This window comes from Cherax quadricarinatus, chromosome 3 (genome assembly GCF_038502225.1).
Source record: "Cherax quadricarinatus isolate ZL_2023a chromosome 3, ASM3850222v1, whole genome shotgun sequence".
Classification (NCBI taxonomy): Eukaryota; Metazoa; Arthropoda; class Malacostraca; order Decapoda; family Parastacidae; genus Cherax; species Cherax quadricarinatus.
Genome location: NC_091294.1, coordinates 18,368,841 through 18,388,262, shown reverse-complemented (window position 1 = coordinate 18,388,262; position 19,422 = coordinate 18,368,841). Strand labels below are relative to the sequence as shown.

Here is a 19,422-nt window from a genome sequence, read left to right as displayed (position 1 = left end):
CATTCACAGATAAAGGTACTGTAAGAAACAAAGGAGCTATACTGTATGCAGCGGCCCTATCAGACCACCATAGAGCCCAGTAAAAGATGAGCACACCAGGAACAAATGAGAGGACTAAAGAAAATGAAGGAGTTAAGCTATATGCAGAAGCCCTAACTGACCACAGCAGTGCCCAGGAAAAGGTGAGAAGAAAAAATGAGAGACCACTGAGCACAGGGACATCAGCTAGAGAAGAGATTGAAGGAAGGAATGCTTTAATGGAAGCAATTAAATCGTCTCAGGGGATGCAAAGGGAAATGCTGTGGGAGGGCGAAAGGGAGAGGTCAGTTTTTGTTTATGGGCTCCAGGAAGCTAAATGAGAAACTTATGAGGCAAGAAAAGGAGAAAAAAGTGATTGAAAGTATCATGAAAGCAATAGGAGAGGACGACACGACCCAGTTGACAAATTTTCTGAGAATAGGGTGGTTTGCAAGAGGAAAAAACCGGCCAGTCAAAGTGATTTTCAAGGCAGAATCAAATGAAAACAGGATCCTGCAGGAGAAAGCACTACTAAAGGACATACTGAAGAACCAGAGGGTGTACCTTGATTGTGACAGAGCACAAGAAGAAAGGCAGAAACTGAAAGAGAGGGTACAAAGATGCAAGGAGGAATGAGAGGCAAAGAGATGGAGATGAGCAGGAAAACCCAGACTCAGGAAGAAAAACACATACAACCTCCCTCAGAACTACTCACAGAAGGACCTCAACCACAACAACCCCTATGCATCTAAATAATCTAACCCAAAACCCACACACTGTACACTGCCCCCACCACCCTCATCACACTTTTCACTCCCACAGCAACCCCCTATAGTTCCCCGCCAGGTCTCCCACTCCCCCAACCCCAACGTTCTCCCCAGACCACAGTTTTAGACAAGAAGTTGAAGGTTTGGTATTCGAATGCAGATGGAATAAATAAATGTGAGGAGTGGCATGAAAGAATCAAAGAGACGTCCCCAGACATCAAGGCAGTCACAGAAATGAAACTCACCAGGATGATAACAGATACAATCTTCCCACCCAGATATCAGATCCTGAGGAAAGATACAGAAAGCAGAGGGGGAGGAGGAGTTGCACTACTCATTAAAAACCGATGGAGATTTCAGGAAATTGGAGGAATGGACGAAACTAGTGAAAGGGACAACACAGGTACAATTTAGTCTGAGGGACTGATATATAATCAGCCACAGAACTGCAGGAGGCCAAGAGAAGAATATGAGAAGAACAACAGAGCAATGGTGAACACACTAGTTGAGGTGGCCAGAAGAGCTCACACGGGTTACTAGTTATGGGTGATTTCAACTACAAGGAGACTGACTGAGAAAACCTGGAGCCACATGGAGAGCCAAGATGATAGATGTAGTACTGGAAAACCTCGTGCACCAACATGTTAGGGACGATAAATGGAAAAAAAGAGAATCCTGTATCTGAGTTATTGTGTATTGTTCCAGTCGGTGTGCCTTTTTGTTTTTAATATATATGTGCCGAATAGGTAAAACTTGTAACGCTTTTCATGCTGAATAAGGCAAGTGAAAATTTGTGTATGCAGTAATTTCGCAAAAATCATCCTGAAGCTAACGAAAAAATATATTTCATTGTGTTTGTTTGTTTATTATTAAATTATTGCAAACTTATCTAAAATATACTTAGTTGGATTAGGGTAAATTAAATTGCACTTGTTATAATGGTTAAAATAGTGAAATTCCAAGCGCTTTCGTGACTTCTCACATTATCAAGGAAGTTGATAATCTGAGAAGTAACGAAAGCGCTTGGAATTTCACTAATTTTTCACAGTGGTTGTTTTGCATATTGTGATATCATCTGTTTGCTGTGATTATTATGTTACCCACACACTTGTTGCATCACTAATTCACATTTTTTTTTCAGGTTTCTGATGATCAGCTGCCATGTCTATGGGGGGCAGGGCCCCCTGAGCCCCCAGTGCTCCCCTGGTCGCACCCTGGGGCACACGTAAGGTGTTTCGCCCTGGGGGTAGGCCAGTCTGCTTTAGGAGAAGCCCCAGGGAGGGCACGAGACTGTTGACGACACCCGGAGAGTAGACCACGGTGGGCCAGGAGCACAGCATGTCGGCGCCCACACACTACTGACTGATCCCACTACCACTACCACTACCACTACCACTACCACTACCACCACCAGCGGATATGCAGCTGTGACGTCACCTGGAGAGTGGCATCACCAGACAAGGGGCTGTCAGTGCCCGCTCAGGGATCACAGTGGTTAACAGGCGGTATCAACCCCCCCAGACACTGAGGTGTAACCATGTTGTGCAGCACCCCAGAGTGAGGGGTGGCAGGGTGCACGAGTGGTGGCGCTGAGTGCACGGAGAACACTGCTAGTGAGTGTTAGTGAAGGGAGGGAGGGGGGGGAGGGGAAGAGGCTGTCCATCATGCCCAACATGAACCTGAAGAAGCTGTGGAGGAAGAAGAGTGTTACCATCACGGAGTATGACCCCACCTACAAGGTGGTGTACCTGGGTAACGTCCTCACTGGCTGGGCTAAAGGTAACCTCATCTGGTTTTATCTCTTTATATCTACCTCGCTCACTATTACCCACACGGGTTTGCCACTACTTCTAAATAGCAGCAATATTTCTCACTTTCAATTTCTCCAATATTAATCAAACATTTCATAATCCAAGTCAGTTATATATATATATATATATATATATATATATATATATATATATATATATATATATATATATATATATATATATATATATATATATATATAACAGAGAAATTCCAAGCGCTTTCGTGACTACTCACATTACCAAGAAACAATGTCATTGTTCCTTGATAATGTGAGTAGTCACGAAAGCGCTTGGAATTTCTCTCTTTCACAGTGGTTGTTCTGCATATTCTGAAATCACCTGTTTACTGTGATCGTATTGCATATATATATATATATATATATATATATATATATATATATATATATATATATATATATATATATATATATATATATATACCGAATAGGTAAAACTTTCGATTTTGGCTTAAATAGCAACACTCTTCTTGCCGAATAATGCGAAAATTTGTGTATGGAATAATTTCGCAAAAATCACTTTGAACTTAACGAAAAAAATATATTTCATTGTTTGTTTATTATTAAATTATTGTAAACTTATCTAAAATATGTTTAGTTGGATTAGGTTAAATTAAATTGCGCTTGTTATAATAAGGTTAGGTAAGTTTTCTAAGGTTCTTTTGGTATAAAATTATTAATTTTTACATTAACATAAATGAACAATATATATCTTTAAACGTATAAGAGAAAATTTTAGAAAGAAATTAATTTTAAATGAGTTCTTCCTAACTGACCAGTTTTACCTATTCGACACGATATATACAAAGGATAAAAACAAACTATGAATGAAAGTAAGAGAACTATATGTAGTCAGGTGAAGGTTACAAGTGTAAGATAAACCAGTCAGGTGAAGGTTACAAGTGTAAGATAAACCAGTCAGGTGAAGGTTACAAGTATAAGATAAACCAGTCAGGTGAATGTTACAAGTGTAAGATAAACCAGTCAGGTGAAGGTTACAAGTGTAAGATAAACCAGTCAGGTGAAGGTTACAAGTGTAAGATAAACCAGTCAGGTGAATGTTACAAGTGTAAGATAAACCAGTCAGGTGAATGTTACAAGTGTAAGATAAACCAGTCAGGTGAATGTTACAAGTGTAAGATAAACCAGTCAGGTGAAGGTTACAAGTGTAAGATAAACCAGTCAGGTGAAGGTTACAAGTGTAAGATAAACCAGTCAGGTGAATGTTACAAGTGTAAGATAAACCAGTCAGGTGAATGTTACAAGTGTAAGATAAACCAGTCAGGTGAATGTTACAAGTGTAAGACAAACCAGTCAGGTGAAGGTTACAAGTGTAAGATAAACCAGTCAGGTGAATGTTACAAGTGTAAGATAAACCAGTCAGGTGAATGTTACAAGTGTAAGATAAACCAGTCAGGTGAATGTTACAAGTGTAAGATAAACCAGTCAGGTGAAGGTTACAAGTGTAAGATAAACCAGTCAGGTGAATGTTACAAGTGTAAGATAAACCAGTCAGGTGAAGGTTACAAGTGTAAGATAAACCAGTCAGGTGAAGGTTACAAGTGTAAGATAAACCAGTCAGGTGAAGGTTACAAGTGTAAGATAAACCAGTCAGGTGAAGGTTACAAGTGTAAGATAAACCAGTCAGGTGAAGGTTACAAGTGTAAGATAAACCAGTCAGGTGAATGTTACAAGTGTAAGATAAACTAGTCAGGTGAATGTTACAAGTGTAAGATAAACCAGTCAGGTGAAGGTTACAAGTGTAAGATAAACCAGTCAGGTGAAGGTTACAAGTGTAAGATAAACCAGTCAGGTGAAGGTTACAAGTGTAAGATAAACCAGTCAGGTGAAGGTTACAAGTGTAAGATAAACCAGTCAGGTGAAGGTTACAAGTGTAAGATAAACCAGTCAGGTGAAGGTTACAAGTGTAAGATAAACCAGTCAGGTGAATGTTACAAGTGTAAGATAAACCAGTCAGGTGAAGGTTACAAGTGTAAGATAAACCAGTCAGGTGAATGTTACAAGTGTAAGATAAACCAGTCAGGTGAAGGTTACAAGTGTAAGATAAACCAGTCAGGTGAATGTTACAAGTGTAAGATAAACCAGTCAGGTGAATGTTACAAGTGTAAGATAAACCAGTCAGGTGAATGTTACAAGTGTAAGATAAACCAGTCAGGTGAATGTTACAAGTGTAAGATAAACCAGTCAGGTGAAGGTTACAAGTGTAAGATAAACCAGTCAGGTGAAGGTTACAAGTGTAAGATAAACCAGTCAGGTGAAGGTTACAAGTGTAAGATAAACCAGTCAGGTGAAGGTTACAAGTGTAAGATAAACCAGGTCAAGTGTAAGATAAACCAGTCAGGTGAATGTTACAAGTGTAAGATAAACCAGTCAGGTGAAGGTTACAAGTGTAAGATAAACCAGTCAGGTGAAGGTTACAAGTGTAAGATAAACCAGTCAGGTGAATGTTACAAGTGTAAGATAAACCAGTCAGGTGAATGTTACAAGTGTAAGATAAACCAGTCAGGTGAATGTTACAAGTGTAAGATAAACCAGTCAGGTGAAGGTTACAAGTGTAAGATAAACCAGTCAGGTGAATGTTACAAGTGTAAGATAAACCAGTCAGGTGAAGGTTACAAGTGTAAGATAAACCAGTCAGGTGAATGTTACAAGTGTAAGATAAACCAGTCAGGTGAATGTTACAAGTGTAAGATAAACCAGTCAGGTGAAGGTTACAAGTGTAAGATAAACCAGTCAGGTGAATGTTACAAGTGTAAGATAAACCAGTCAGGTGAATGTTACAAGTGTAAGATAAACCAGTCAGGTGAAGGTTACAAGTGTAAGATAAACCAGTCAGGTGAATGTTACAAGTGTAAGATAAACCAGTCAGGTGAATGTTACAAGTGTAAGATAAACCAGTCAGGTGAATGTTACAAGTGTAAGATAAACCAGTCAGGTGAATGTTACAAGTGTAAGATAAACCAGTCAGGTGAATGTTACAAGTGTAAGATAAACCAGTCAGGTGAATGTTACAAGTGTAAGATAAACCAGTCAGGTGAAGGTTACAAGTGTAAGATAAACCAGTCAGGTGAATGTTACAAGTGTAAGATAAACCAGTCAGGTGAATGTTACAAGTGTAAGATAAACCAGTCAGGTGAAGGTTACAAGTGTAAGATAAACCAGTCAGGTGAATGTTACAAGTGTAAGATAAACCAGTCAGGTGAAGGCTACAAGTGTAAGATAAACCAGTCATGTGAAGGTTACAAGTGTAAGATAAACAAGTGTAAAGAAGATAAACCAGTCAGGTGAAGGTTACAAGTGTAAGATAAACCAGTCAGGTGAATGTTACAAGTGTAAGATAAACCAGTCAGGTGAAGGCTACAAGTGTAAGATAAACCAGTCATGTGAAGGTTACAAGTGTAAGATAAACCAGTCAGGTGAAGGTTACAAGTGTAAGATAAACCAGTCAGGTGAATGTTACAAGTGTAAGATAAACCAGTCAGGTGAAGGTTACAAGTGTAAGATAAACCAGTCAGGTGAAGGTTACAAGTGTAAGATAAACCAGTCAGGTGAAGGTTACAAGTGTAAGATAAACCAGTCAGGTGAATGTTACAAGTGTAAGATAAACCAGTCAGGTGAATGTTACAAGTGTAAGATAAACCAGTCAGGTGAAGGTTACAAGTGTAAGATAAACCAGTCAGGTGAAGGTTACAAGTGTAAGATAAACCAGTCAGGTGAATGTTACAAGTGTAAGATAAACCAGTCAGGTGAATGTTACAAGTGTAAGATAAACCAGTCAGGTGAAGGTTACAAGTGTAAGATAAACCAGTCAGGTGAATGTTACAAGTGTAAGATAAACCAGTCAGGTGAATGTTACAAGTGTAAGATAAACCAGTCAGGTGAATGTTACAAGTGTAAGATAAACCAGTCAGGTGAAGGTTACAAGTGTAAGATAAACCAGTCAGGTGAAGGTTACAAGTGTAAGATAAACCAGTCAGGTGAAGGTTACAAGTGTAAGATAAACCAGTCAGGTGAATGTTACAAGTGTAAGATAAACCAGTCAGGTGAATGTTACAAGTGTAAGATAAACCAGTCAGGTGAAGGTTACAAGTGTAAGATAAACCAGTCAGGTGAATGTTACAAGTGTAAGATAAACCAGTCAGGTGAATGTTACAAGTGTAAGATAAACCAGTCAGGTGAATGTTACAAGTGTAAGATAAACCAGTCAGGTGAATGTTACAAGTGTAAGATAAACCAGTCAGGTGAATGTTACAAGTGTAAGATAAACCAGTCAGGTGAATGTTACAAGTGTAAGATAAACCAGTCAGGTGAATGTTACAAGTGTAAGATAAACCAGTCAGGTGAATGTTACAAGTGTAAGATAAACCAGTCAGGTGAAGGTTACAAGTGTAAGATAAACCAGTCAGGTGAATGTTACAAGTGTAAGATAAACCAGTCAGGTGAAGGTTACAAGTACAAGTGTACAAGATAAACCAGTCAGGTGAATGTGTGTAAGATAAACCAGTCAGGTGAAGGTTACAAGTGTAAGATAAACCAGTCAGGTGAAGGTTACAAGTGTAAGATAAACCAGTCAGGTGAATGTTACAAGTGTAAGATAAACCAGTCAGGTGAAGGTTACAAGTGTAAGATAAACCAGTCAGGTGAAGGTTACAAGTGTAAGATAAACCAGTCAGGTGAAGGTTACAAGTGTAAGATAAACCAGTCAGGTGAAGGTTACAAGTGTAAGATAAACCAGTCAGGTGAATGTTACAAGTGTAAGATAAACCAGTCAGGTGAATGTTACAAGTGTAAGATAAACCAGTCAGGTGAATGGTTACAAGTGTAAGATAAACAAGTGTAAGATAAACCAGTCAGGTGAATGTTACAAGTGTAAGATAAACCAGTCAGGTGAATGTTACAAGTGTAAGATAAACCAGTCAGGTGAAGGTTACAAGTGTAAGATAAACCAGTCAGGTGAAGGTTACAAGTGTAAGATAAACCAGTCAGGTGAATGTTACAAGTGTAAGATAAACCAGTCAGGTGAAGGTTACAAGTGTAAGATAAACCAGTCAGGTGAAGGTTACAAGTGTAAGATAAACCAGTCAGGTGAAGGTTACAAGTGTAAGATAAACCAGTCAGGTGAATGTTACAAGTGTAAGATAAACCAGTCAGGTGAAGGTTACAAGTGTAAGATAAACCAGTCAGGTGAAGGTTACAAGTGTAAGATAAACCAGTCAGGTGAATGTTACAAGTGTAAGATAAACCAGTCAGGTGAATGTTACAAGTGTAAGATAAACCAGTCAGGTGAATGTTACAAGTGTAAGATAAACCAGTCAGGTGAATGTTACAAGTGTAAGATAAACCAGTCAGGTGAAGGTTACAAGTGTAAGATAAACCAGTCAGGTGAATGTTACAAGTGTAAGATAAACCAGTCAGGTGAATGTTACAAGTGTAAGATAAACCAGTCAGGTGAAGGTTACAAGTGTAAGATAAACCAGTCAGGTGAAGGTTACAAGTGTAAGATAAACCAGTCAGGTGAATGTTACAAGTGTAAGATAAACCAGTCAGGTGAAGGTTACAAGTGTAAGATAAACCAGTCAGGTGAAGGTTACAAGTGTAAGATAAACCAGTCAGGTGAAGGTTACAAGTGTAAGATAAACCAGTCAGGTGAATGTTACAAGTGTAAGATAAACCAGTCAGGTGAAGGTTACAAGTGAAGGTACAAGATAAACCAGTCAGGTGAATGTTACAAGTGTAAGATAAACCAGTCAGGTGAAGGTTACAAGTGTAAGATAAACCAGTCAGGTGAAGGTTACAAGTGTAAGATAAACCAGTCAGGTGAAGGTTACAAGTGTAAGATAAACCAGTCAGGTGAATGTTACAAGTGTAAGATAAACCAGTCAGGTGAAGGTTACAAGTGTAAGATAAACCAGTCAGGTGAAGGTGTGTACAAGTGTAAGATAAACCAGTCAGGTGAATGTTACAAGTGTAAGATAAACCAGTCAGGTGAAGGTTACAAGTGTAAGATAAACCAGTCAGGTGAAGGTTACAAGTGTAAGATAAACCAGTCAGGTGAAGGTTACAAGTGTAAGATAAACCAGTCAGGTGAAGGTTACAAGTGTAAGATAAACCAGTCAGGTGAAGTTACAAGTGTAAGATAAACCAGTCAGGTGAATGTTACAAGTGTAAGATAAACCAGTCAGGTGAATGTTACAAGTGTAAGATAAACCAGTCAGGTGAATGTTACAAGTGTAAGATAAACCAGTCAGGTGAAGGTTACAAGTGTAAGATAAACCAGTCAGGTGAATGTTACAAGTGTAAGATAAACCAGTCAGGTGAAGGTTACAAGTGTAAGATAAACCAGTCAGGTGAAGGTTACAAGTGTAAGATAAACCAGTCAGGTGAATGTTACAAGTGTAAGATAAACCAGTCAGGTGAATGTTACAAGTGTAAGATAAACCAGTCAGGTGAATGTTACAAGTGTAAGATAAACCAGTCAGGTGAAGGTTACAAGTGTAAGATAAACCAGTCAGGTGAATGTTACAAGTGTAAGATAAACCAGTCAGGTGAAGGTTACAAGTGTAAGATAAACCAGTCAGGTGAAGGTTACAAGTGTAAGATAAACCAGTCAGGTGAATGTTACAAGTGTAAGATAAACCAGTCAGGTGAATGTTACAAGTGTAAGATAAACCAGTCAGGTGAAGGTTACAAGTGTAAGATAAACCAGTCAGGTGAATGTTACAAGTTACAAGTGTAAGATAAATAAACCAGTCAGGTGAATGTTACAAGTGTAAGATAAACCAGTCAGGTGAAGGTTACAAGTGTAAGATAAACCAGTCAGGTGAATTACAAGTTACAGTCAGTGTAAGATAAACCAGTCAGGTGAAGGTTACAAGTGTAAGATAAACCAGTCAGGTGAATGTTACATGTTACAGTCAGGTGAAGGTTACAAGTGTAAGATAAACCAGTCAGGTGAATTACAAGTGTAAGATAAACCAGTCAGGTGAATGTTACAAGTGTAAGATAAACCAGTCAGGTGAATGTTACAAGTGTAAGATAAACCAGTCAGGTGAAGGTTACAAGTGTAAGATAAACCAGTCAGGTGAATGTTACAAGTGTAAGATAAACCAGTCAGGTGAATGTTACAAGTGTAAGATAAACCAGTCAGGTGAATGTTACAAGTGTAAGATAAACCAGTCAGGTGAAGGTTACAAGTGTAAGATAAACCAGTCAGGTGAAGGTTACAAGTGTAAGATAAACCAGTCAGGTGAATGTTACAAGTGTAAGATAAACCAGTCAGGTGAATGTTACAAGTGTAAGATAAACCAGTCAGGTGAATGTTACAAGTGTAAGATAAACCAGTCAGGTGAATGTTACAAGTGTAAGATAAACCAGTCAGGTGAATGTTACAAGTGTAAGATAAACCAGTCAGGTGAATGTTACAAGTGTAAGATAAACCAGTCAGGTGAAGGTTACAAGTGTAAGATAAACCAGTCAGGTGAATGTTACAAGTGTAAGATAAACCAGTCAGGTGAAGGTTACAAGTGTAAGATAAACCAGTCAGGTGAATGTTACAAGTGTAAGATAAACCAGTCAGGTGAATGTTACAAGTGTAAGATAAACCAGTCAGGTGAATGTTACAAGTGTAAGATAAACCAGTCAGGTGAAGGTTACAAGTGTAAGATAAACCAGTCAGGTGAATGTTACAAGTGTAAGATAAACCAGTCAGGTGAAGGTTACAAGTGTAAGATAAACCAGTCAGGTGAATGTTACAAGTGTAAGATAAACCAGTCAGGTGAATGTTACAAGTGTAAGATAAACCAGTCAGGTGAATGTTACAAGTGTAAGATAAACCAGTCAGGTGAATGTTACAAGTGTAAGATAAACCAGTCAGGTGAAGGTTACAAGTGTAAGATAAACCAGTCAGGTGAATGTTACAAGTGTAAGATAAACCAGTCAGGTGAAGGTTACAAGTGTAAGATAAACCAGTCAGGTGAATGTTACAAGTGTAAGATAAACCAGTCAGGTGAAGGTTACAAGTGTAAGATAAACCAGTCAGGTGAAGGTTACAAGTGTAAGATAAACCAGTCAGGTGAAGGTTACAAGTGTAAGATAAACCAGTCAGGTGAAGGTTACAAGTGTAAGATAAACCAGTCAGGTGAATGTTACAAGTGTAAGATAAACCAGTCAGGTGAAGGTTACAAGTGTAAGATAAACCAGTCAGGTGAAGGTTACAAGTGTAAGATAAACCAGTCAGGTGAAGGTTACAAGTGTAAGATAAACCAGTCAGGTGAAGGTTACAAGTGTAAGATAAACCAGTCAGGTGAAGGTTACAAGTGTAAGATACATCACAGTTTACAAACTTCTGGACAACACTTATTATATACACATAAAATATACATTATGTATATTTTTATCCTGCAATGACCCAGTGGAGTCAGTGTGACCCAGTGGAGTCAGTGTGACCCAGTGGAGTCAGTGTGACCCAGTGGAGTCAGTGTGACCCAGTGGAGTCAGTGTGACCCAGTGGATTCAGTATGACTCGCTGCCGTTACCCTGTGTTATCTGCCTTGGCAGTGAGCAACCTCTGTAGAACCTCTCTGAAGTAAAACCTCTCTGAGGTAGAACCTTCCTGAAGTAGAACCTCTCTGAGGTAGAACCTTCCTGAAGTAGAACCTCTCTGAGGTAGAACCTTCCTGAAGTAGAACCTTCCTGAAGTAGAACCTTTCTGAGGTAGAACCTCTCAGGTAGAACCTTCCTGAAGTAGAACCTCTGAGGTAGAACCTTCCTGAAGTAGAACCTCTCAGGTAGAACCTTCCTGAAGTAGAACCTCTGAAGTAGAACCTTCCTGAAGTAGAACCTTCCTGAAGTAGAACCTCTCAGGTAGAACCTTCCTGAAGTAGAACCTCTGGGGTAGAACCTTCCTGAAGTAGAACCTCTCAGGTAGAACCTTCCTTAAGTAGAACTTCTCTGAGGTAGAACCTTCCTGAAGTAGAACCTCTCTGAAGTAGAACCTCTCTGAGGTAGAACCTCTCTGAGGTAGAACCTCTCTGAAGTAGAACCTCTCTGAAGTAGAACCTCTCTGAAGTAGAACCTCTCTGAAGTAGAACCTCTCTGAGGTAGAACCTCTCTGAGGTAGAACCTCTCTGAAGTAGAACCTCTCTGAGGTAGAACCTCTCTGAGGTAGAACCTCTCTGAGGTAGAACCTCTCTGAAGTAGAACCTCTCTGAGGTAGAACCTCCCTGAAGTAGAACCTCTCTGAGGTAGAACCTCTCTGAAGTAGAACCTCTCTGAGGTAGAGCCTCCCTGAAGTAGAACCTCTCTGAGGTAGAACCTCTCTGAAGTAGAACCTCACTGAGGTAGAACCTCTCTGAAGTAGAACCTCTCTGAGGTAGAACCTCTCTGAAGTAGAACCTCTCTGAGGTAGAACCTCTCTGAGGTAGAACCTCTCTGAAGTAGAACCTCTCTGAGGTAGAACCTCTCTGAAGTAGTACCTCTCTGAGGTAGAACCTCTCTGAGGTAGAACCTCTCTGAAGTAGAACCTCTCTGAGGTAGAGCCTCCCTGAAGTAGAACCTCTCTGAGGTAGAACCTCTCTTAGGTAGAACCTCTCTGAAGTAGATCCTCTCTGAGGTAGAACCTCTCTGAAGTAGATCCTCTCTGAGGTAGAACCTCTCTGAAGTAGTACCTCTCTGAGGTAGAACCTCTCTTAGGTAGAACCTCTCTGAAGTAGAACCTCTCTGAGGTAGAACCTCTCTGAAGTAGAACCTCTCTGAAGTAGAACCTCTCTGAGGTAAAGCCTCCCTGAAGTAGAACCTATCTGAAGTAGAACCTCTCTGAGGTAGAACCTCTCAGAAGAACCTCTCTGAGGTAAAACTTCTCGGGCTAAAACCTCTCAGAAGAATCTGAAGTAGAATCTGTCTGAAGTAGAACCCCCTAAGGTAGAACCTTTCTGAAGTTGAACCTCTCTGAGTTAGAGACAGCTGGCTGCTGGTATTATTGTTCCGTTCTGTGTAGAACTGAATCAAGTCAAGAGTCAGTAACAACACTGACTCTGATAAAACTAACACCGGGGGAACCTTAACACTAACACCGGGGAACCTTAACACTAACACCGGGGGACCTTAACACTAACACCGGGGGACCTTAACACTAACACCGGGGGAACCTTAACACTAACACCGGGGGGAACCTTAACACTAACACCGGGGGAACCTTAACACTAACACCGGGGGGAACCTTAACACTAACACCGGGGGAACCTTAACACTAACACCGGGGGAACCTTAACACTAACACCGGGGGAACCTTAACACTAACACCGGGGGAACCTTAACACTAACACCGGGGGGAACCTTAACACTAACACCGGGGGGAACCTTAACACTAACACCGGGGGAACCTTAACACTAACACCGGGGAACCTTAACACTAACACCGGGGAACCTTAACACTAACACCGGGGGACCTTAACACTAACACCGGGGGACCTTAACACTAACACCGGGGAACCTTAACGCTAACACCAGGGAACCTTAACATTAACACCGGGGAACCTTAACACTAACACCGGGGAACCTTAACACTAACACCGGGGAAGCTTAACACTAACACCGGGGAACCTTAACTCTAACACCGGGGGACCTTAACACTAACACCGGGGAACCTTAACACTAACACCGGGGAACCTTAACACTAACACCGGGGGAACCTTAAAACTAACACCGGGGGAACCTTAACACTAACACCGGGGAACCTTAACACTAACACCGGGGGAACCTTAACACTAACACCGGGGGACCTTAACACTAACACTGGGGGACCTTAACACTAACACCGGGGGACCTTAACACTAACACTGGGGAACCTTAACACTAACACCGGGGGACCTTAACACTAACACCGGGGGACCTTAACACTAACACCGGGGGACCTTAACACTAACACCGGGGGACCTTAACACTAACACCAGGGGACCTTAACACTAACACCGGGGAACCTTAACACTAACACCGGGGGACCTTAACACTAACACCAGGGGACCTTAACACTAACACCGGGGGACCTTTACACTAACACCGGGGAACCTTAACACTAACACCGGGGGACCTTAACACTAACACCGGGGGACCTTAACACTAACACCGGGGGACCTTAACACTAACACCGGGGGACCTTAACACTAACACCGGGGGACCTTAACACTAACACCAGGGGACCTTAACACTAACACCGGGGAACCTTAACACTAACACCGGGGGACCTTAACACTAACACCAGGGGACCTTAACACTAACACCGGGGGACCTTTACACTAACACCGGGGAACCTTAACACTAACACCGGGGGACCTTAACACTAACACCGGGGGACCTTAACACTAACACCGGGGAACCTTAACACTAACACCGGGGAACCTTAACACTAACACCGGGGGAACCTTAAAACTAACACCGGGAGAACCTTAACACTAACACCGGGGAACCTTAACACTAACACCGGGGTACCTTAACACTAACACCGGGGATCCTTAACACTAACACCGGGGAACCTTAACACTAACACCGGGGAACCTTAACACTAACACCGGGGAACCTTAACACTAACACCGGGGAACCTTAACACTAACACCGGGGGACCTTAATACTAACACCGGGAACCTTAATACTAACACCGGGGAACCTTAACACTAACACCGGGGGACCTTAACACTAACACTGGGGAACCTTAACACTAACACCGGGGAACCTTAACACTAACACCGGGGAACCTTAACACTAACACCGGGGGACATTAACACTAACACCGGGGAACCTTAACACTAACACTGGGGGACCTTAACACTAACACTGGGGAATTTTAACACTAACATCGGGGTACCGTAACACTAACACCGGGGGAACCTTAAAACTAACACCGGGGAAACCTTAACACTAACACCGGGGAACCTTAACACTAACACCGGGGAACCTTAACACTAACACCGGGGGACCTTAACACTAACACCGGGGGACCTTAACACTAACACCGGGGAACCTTAACACTAACACCGGGGGAACCTTAACATTAACACCGGGGGAACCTTAACATTAACACCGGGGGAACCCTTGTGGTTGTTGGTAATAGTACAGGACAGACAGGTAGTTGACTCACACTATGACGACACTGGATGTTGTTGTCTTGATGACAACCATTTACGACCTACACGACCCTCCGACACTCATAAGTATATGCCTTAACAGTGGTATATTTACGTCACAAGACACGTCTAGACGTGTCTGGTAGACGTGTACCCATGGCTTGTCGACCGTTGTCCGGTGGCCTGGTGGCTAAAGCTCCCGCTTCACACACGGAGGGCCCGGGTTCGATTCCCGGCGGGTGGAAACATTTCGACACGTTTCCTTACACCTGTTGACCTGTTCACCTAGCAGCAAATAGGTACCTGGGTGTTAGTCGACTGGTGTGGGTCGCATCCTGGGGGACAAGATTAAGGACCCCCAATGGAAATAAGTTAGACAGTCCTCGATGACGCATTGACTTTCTTGGGTTAATCCGGGGTGGCTAATCCTCCGGGGTTAAAAATCCGAACGAAATCTTATCTTATCTTATCTTATCTTCCCTTATCTACATCTGCCATTCGGCTAAGCGAGTGCCTGCCCGTGTCAGCGTTTCCATGTCCTGTCAACACGCCCGTGTGTCCTCATGGTCATTTCAACCTTTTTATGAGTACTCTGCTCCACGAGTCAGTACACGGGTTACAGGTGTTCAAGGTCTATATGTGTATGCATCAGCAAAGGTGTCGGTACAGGGTACAGTAGAAACGTAGAGAATACTCACTTATTTGTGGATGCAGGAGTTGAATCTCAGCTCCTGGCCCCGGATCATCGCCGGCTATTATTGGATTCACTTTCTTCTGGCTTCGAGAGCCTAATCGTACATGTTTAGGTTGTATAAATACGTGAATGAGAGGGGTTGGATTTGAGTCGGACTTGCACATGAGTAAATAGATTCGTCAAAGCTTATTGTTAAGGTTGAATTGAAAATGGGTTGGGCAAGTGTTTTGTTAGTAGGTTGATTTTGTAAAGGACTTGCCAAGGATGGGCCAACAGGCCTACTGCAGTGTTCCTCCTTATGTTCTTATGCAGCTATTGAAGTATCTTGCATCTACCACTGTGTTGTCCAGGTCATTCCACTTCCTGAAGAAATACTTCATAACATCCCTGTGACTCATCTGTGTTTTTAGTTTCCACCTGTGTGTGTGTTTACCTGGAGTTTACCTGGAGAGAGTTTCGGGGGTCAACGCCCCCGCGGCCCGGTCTGTGACCAGGCCTCCTGGTGGATCAGCGCCTGATCAACCAGGCTGTTGCTGCTGGCTGCACGCAAACCAACGTACGAGCCACAGCCCGGCTGATCAGGAACTGACTTTAGGTGCTTGTCCAGTGCCAGCTTGAAGACTGCCAGGGGTCTGTTGGTAATCCCCCTTATGTGTGCTGGGAGGCAGTTGAACAGTCTCGGGCCCCTGACACTTATTGTATGGTCTCTTAACGTGCTAGTGACACCCCTGCTTTTCATTGGGGGGGATGTTGCATCGTCTGCCAAGTCTTTTGCTTTCGTAGTGGGTGATTTTCGTGTGCAAGTTCGGTACTAGTCCCTCTAGGATTTTCCAGGTGTATATATTCATGTATCTCTCCCTCCTGCGTTCCAGGGAATACAGGTTTAGAAACCTCAAGCGCTCCCAGTAATTGAGGTGTTTTATCTCCGTTATGCGCGCCGTGAAAGTTCTCTGTACATTTTCTAGGTCGGCAATTTCACCTGCCTTGAAAGGTGCTGTTAGAGTGCAGCAATATTCCAGCCTAGATAGAACAAGTGACCTGAAGAGTGTCATCATGGGCTTGGCCTCCCTAGTGTGTGTGTGTGTGTGTGTGTGTGTGTGTGTGTACGTATGTTGGTGTTTTGTGTTATGTGAGTGTTTGTGTTAATTACCATTTTGTCCTAGTGTGTGTGTGTGTGTGTGTGTGTGTGTGTACGTATGTTGGTGTTTTGTGTTATGTGAGTGTTTGTGTTAATTACCATTTTGTCCTAGTGTGTGTGTGTGTGTGTGTGTGTGTGTGTGTGTGTGTGTGTGTGTAAGTATGTTTGTGTTTTGTGTTATGTGAGTGTTTGTGATAATTAAAATTTTGTCCTAGTGTGTGTGTGTGTGTGTGTGTGTGTGTGTGTGTGTAAGTATGTTGGTTTTTTGTTTTATGTGAGTGTTTGTGTTAATTACCATTTTGTCCTAGTGTGTGTGTGTGTGTGTGTGTGTGTGTGTGTGTGTGTGTGTGTGTGTACGTATGTTGGTGTTTTGTGTTATGTGAGTGTTTGTGTTAATTACCATTTTGTCCTAGTGTGTGTGTGTGTGTGTGTGTGTGTGTGTGTGTGTGTGTGTGTGTACGTATGTTGGTGTTTTGTGTTATGTGAGTGTTTGTGTTAATTACCATTTTGTCCTAGTGTGTGTGTGTGTGTGTGTGTGTGCGTGTGTGTGTGTGTGTGTACGTATGTTGGTGTTTTGTGTTATGTGAGTGTTTGTGTTAATTACCATTTTGTCCTAGTGTGTGTGTGTGTGTGTGTGTGTGTGTGTGTGTGTGTGTGTGAGTGTGTGTGTGTGTGTGTGTGTGTGTGTGTGTGTGTACGTATGTTGGTGTTTTGTGTTATGTGAGTGTTTGTGTTAATTACCATTTTGTCCTAGTGTGTGTGTGTGTGTGTGTGTGTGTGTGTGTGTGTGTGTGTGTGTGTGTGTGTGTGTGTGTGTACGTATGTTGGTGTTTTGTCTTATGTGAGTGTTTGTGTTAATTACCATTTTGTCTTAGTGTGTGTGTGTCTGTGTGTGTGTGTGTGTGTGTGTGTGTACGTATGTTGGTGTTTTGTGTTATGTGAGTGTTTGTGTTAATTACCATTTTGTCCTAGTGTGTGTGTGTGTGTGTGTGTGTGTGTGTGTGTGTGTGTGTGTGTGTGTGTGTGTGTGTGTGTGTGTGTGTGTGTGTGTGTGTGTGTACGTATGTTGGTGTTTTGTGTTATGTGAGTGTTTGTGTTAATTACCATTTTGTCCTAGTGTGTGTGTGTGTGTGTGTGTGTGTGTGTGTGTGTGTGTGTGTGTGTGTGTGTGTGTGTGTGCTCACCTAGTTGTACTCACATAGTTGAGGTTGCAGGGGTCGAGTCCAAGCTCCTGGCCCCGCCTCTTCACTGGTCGCTACTAGGTCACTCTCCCTGAACCGTGAGCTTTATCATACCTCTGCTTAAAGCTATGTATGGATCCTGCCTCCACTACATCGCTTCCCAAACTATTCCACTTCCTGACTACTCTGTGGGTGAAGAAATACTTCCTAACATCCCTGTGATTCATCTGTGTCTTCAGCTTCCAACTGTGTCCCCTTGTTGCTGCGTCCCATCTCTGGAACATCCTGTCTTTGTCCACCTTGTCAATTCCTCTCAGTATTTTGTATGTCGTTATCATGTCCCCCCTATCTCTCCTGTCCTCCAGTGTCGTCAGGTTGATTTCCCTTAACCTCTCTTCGTAGGACATACCTCTTAGCTCTGGGACTAGTCTTGTTGCAAACCTTTGCACTTTCTCTAGTTTCTTTACGTGCTTGGCTAGGTGTGGGTTCCAAACTGGTGCCGCATACTCCAATATGGGCCTAACGTATACGGTGTACAGGGTCCTGAACGATTCCTTATTAAGATGTCGGAATGCTGTTCTGAGGTTTGCTAGGCGCCCATATGCTGCAGCAGTTATTTGGTTGATGTGCACTTCAGAAGATGTGCCTGGTGTTATACTCACCCCAAGATCTATTTCCTTGAGTGAGGTTTGTAGTCTCTGGCCTCCTAGACTGTATTCCGTCTGCGGTCTTCTTTGCCCTTCCCCAATCTTCATGACTTTGCACTTGGTGGGGTTGAACTCCAGGAGCCAATTGCTGGACCAGGTCTACAGCCTGTCCAGATCCCTTTGTAGTTCTGCCTGGTCTTCGATCGAATGAATTCTTCTCATCAACTTCACGTCATCTGCAAACAGGGACACTTCGGAGTCTATTCCTTCCGTCATGTCGTTCACAAATTCCAGAAACAGCACTGGTCCTAGGACTGACCACTGTGGGACCCCGCTGGTCACAGGTGCCCACTCTGACACCTCGCCAACTTACCATGACTCACTGCTGTCTTCCCGACAAGCATTCCTTGATCCATTGTAGTGCCTTCCCTGTTATCCCTGCTTGGTCCTGCAGTTTTTGCACTAATCTCTTGTGTGGAACTGTGTCAAACGCCTTCTTGCAGTCCAAGAATATGCAATCCACCCACCCCTCTCTCTCTTGTCTTACTGCTGTCACCCTGTCATAGAACTCCAGTAGGTTTGTGACACAGGATTTCCCGTCCCTGAAACCATGTTGGCTGCTGTTGATGAGATCATTCCTTTCTAGGTGTTCCACCACTCTTCTGCTGATAATCTTCTCCATGACTTTGCATACTATACATGTCAGTGACACTGGTCTGTAGTTTAGTGCTTCATGTCTGTCTCCTTTTTTAAAGATTGGGACTACATTTGCTGTCTTCCATGCCTCAGGCAATCTCCCTGTTTCAATAGATGTATTGAATATTGTTGTTAGGGGTACACATAGCGCCTCTGCTCCCTCTCTCAGGACCCATGGGGAGATGTTATCTGGCCCCATTGCCTTTGAGGTATCTAGCTCACTCAGAAGCCTCTTCACTGTGTGTGTGTGTGTGTGTGTGTGTGTGTGTGTGTGTGTGTGTGTGTGTGTGTATGTGTGTGTGTGTGTGTGTGTGTG

At 42.5% G+C, this 19,422-nt stretch overlaps 1 protein-coding gene across 2 annotated transcripts in view; it reads left to right on the top strand.

The window, feature by feature from the left end:
• LOC128706579 (protein FAM43A) overlaps positions 1-19,422 on the top strand; it is a 463,132-nt gene that overhangs the window by 381,934 nt on the left and 61,776 nt on the right. For both annotated transcript variants that reach the window (XM_070090540.1, XM_070090548.1), the window contains one exon: positions 1,927-2,564. In XM_070090540.1, coding sequence (XP_069946641.1) covers positions 2,450-2,564 — 115 coding nt within the window. In that variant the 5' untranslated portion in view covers positions 1,927-2,449. The remainder of the gene's footprint in view (positions 1-1,926; positions 2,565-19,422) is intronic.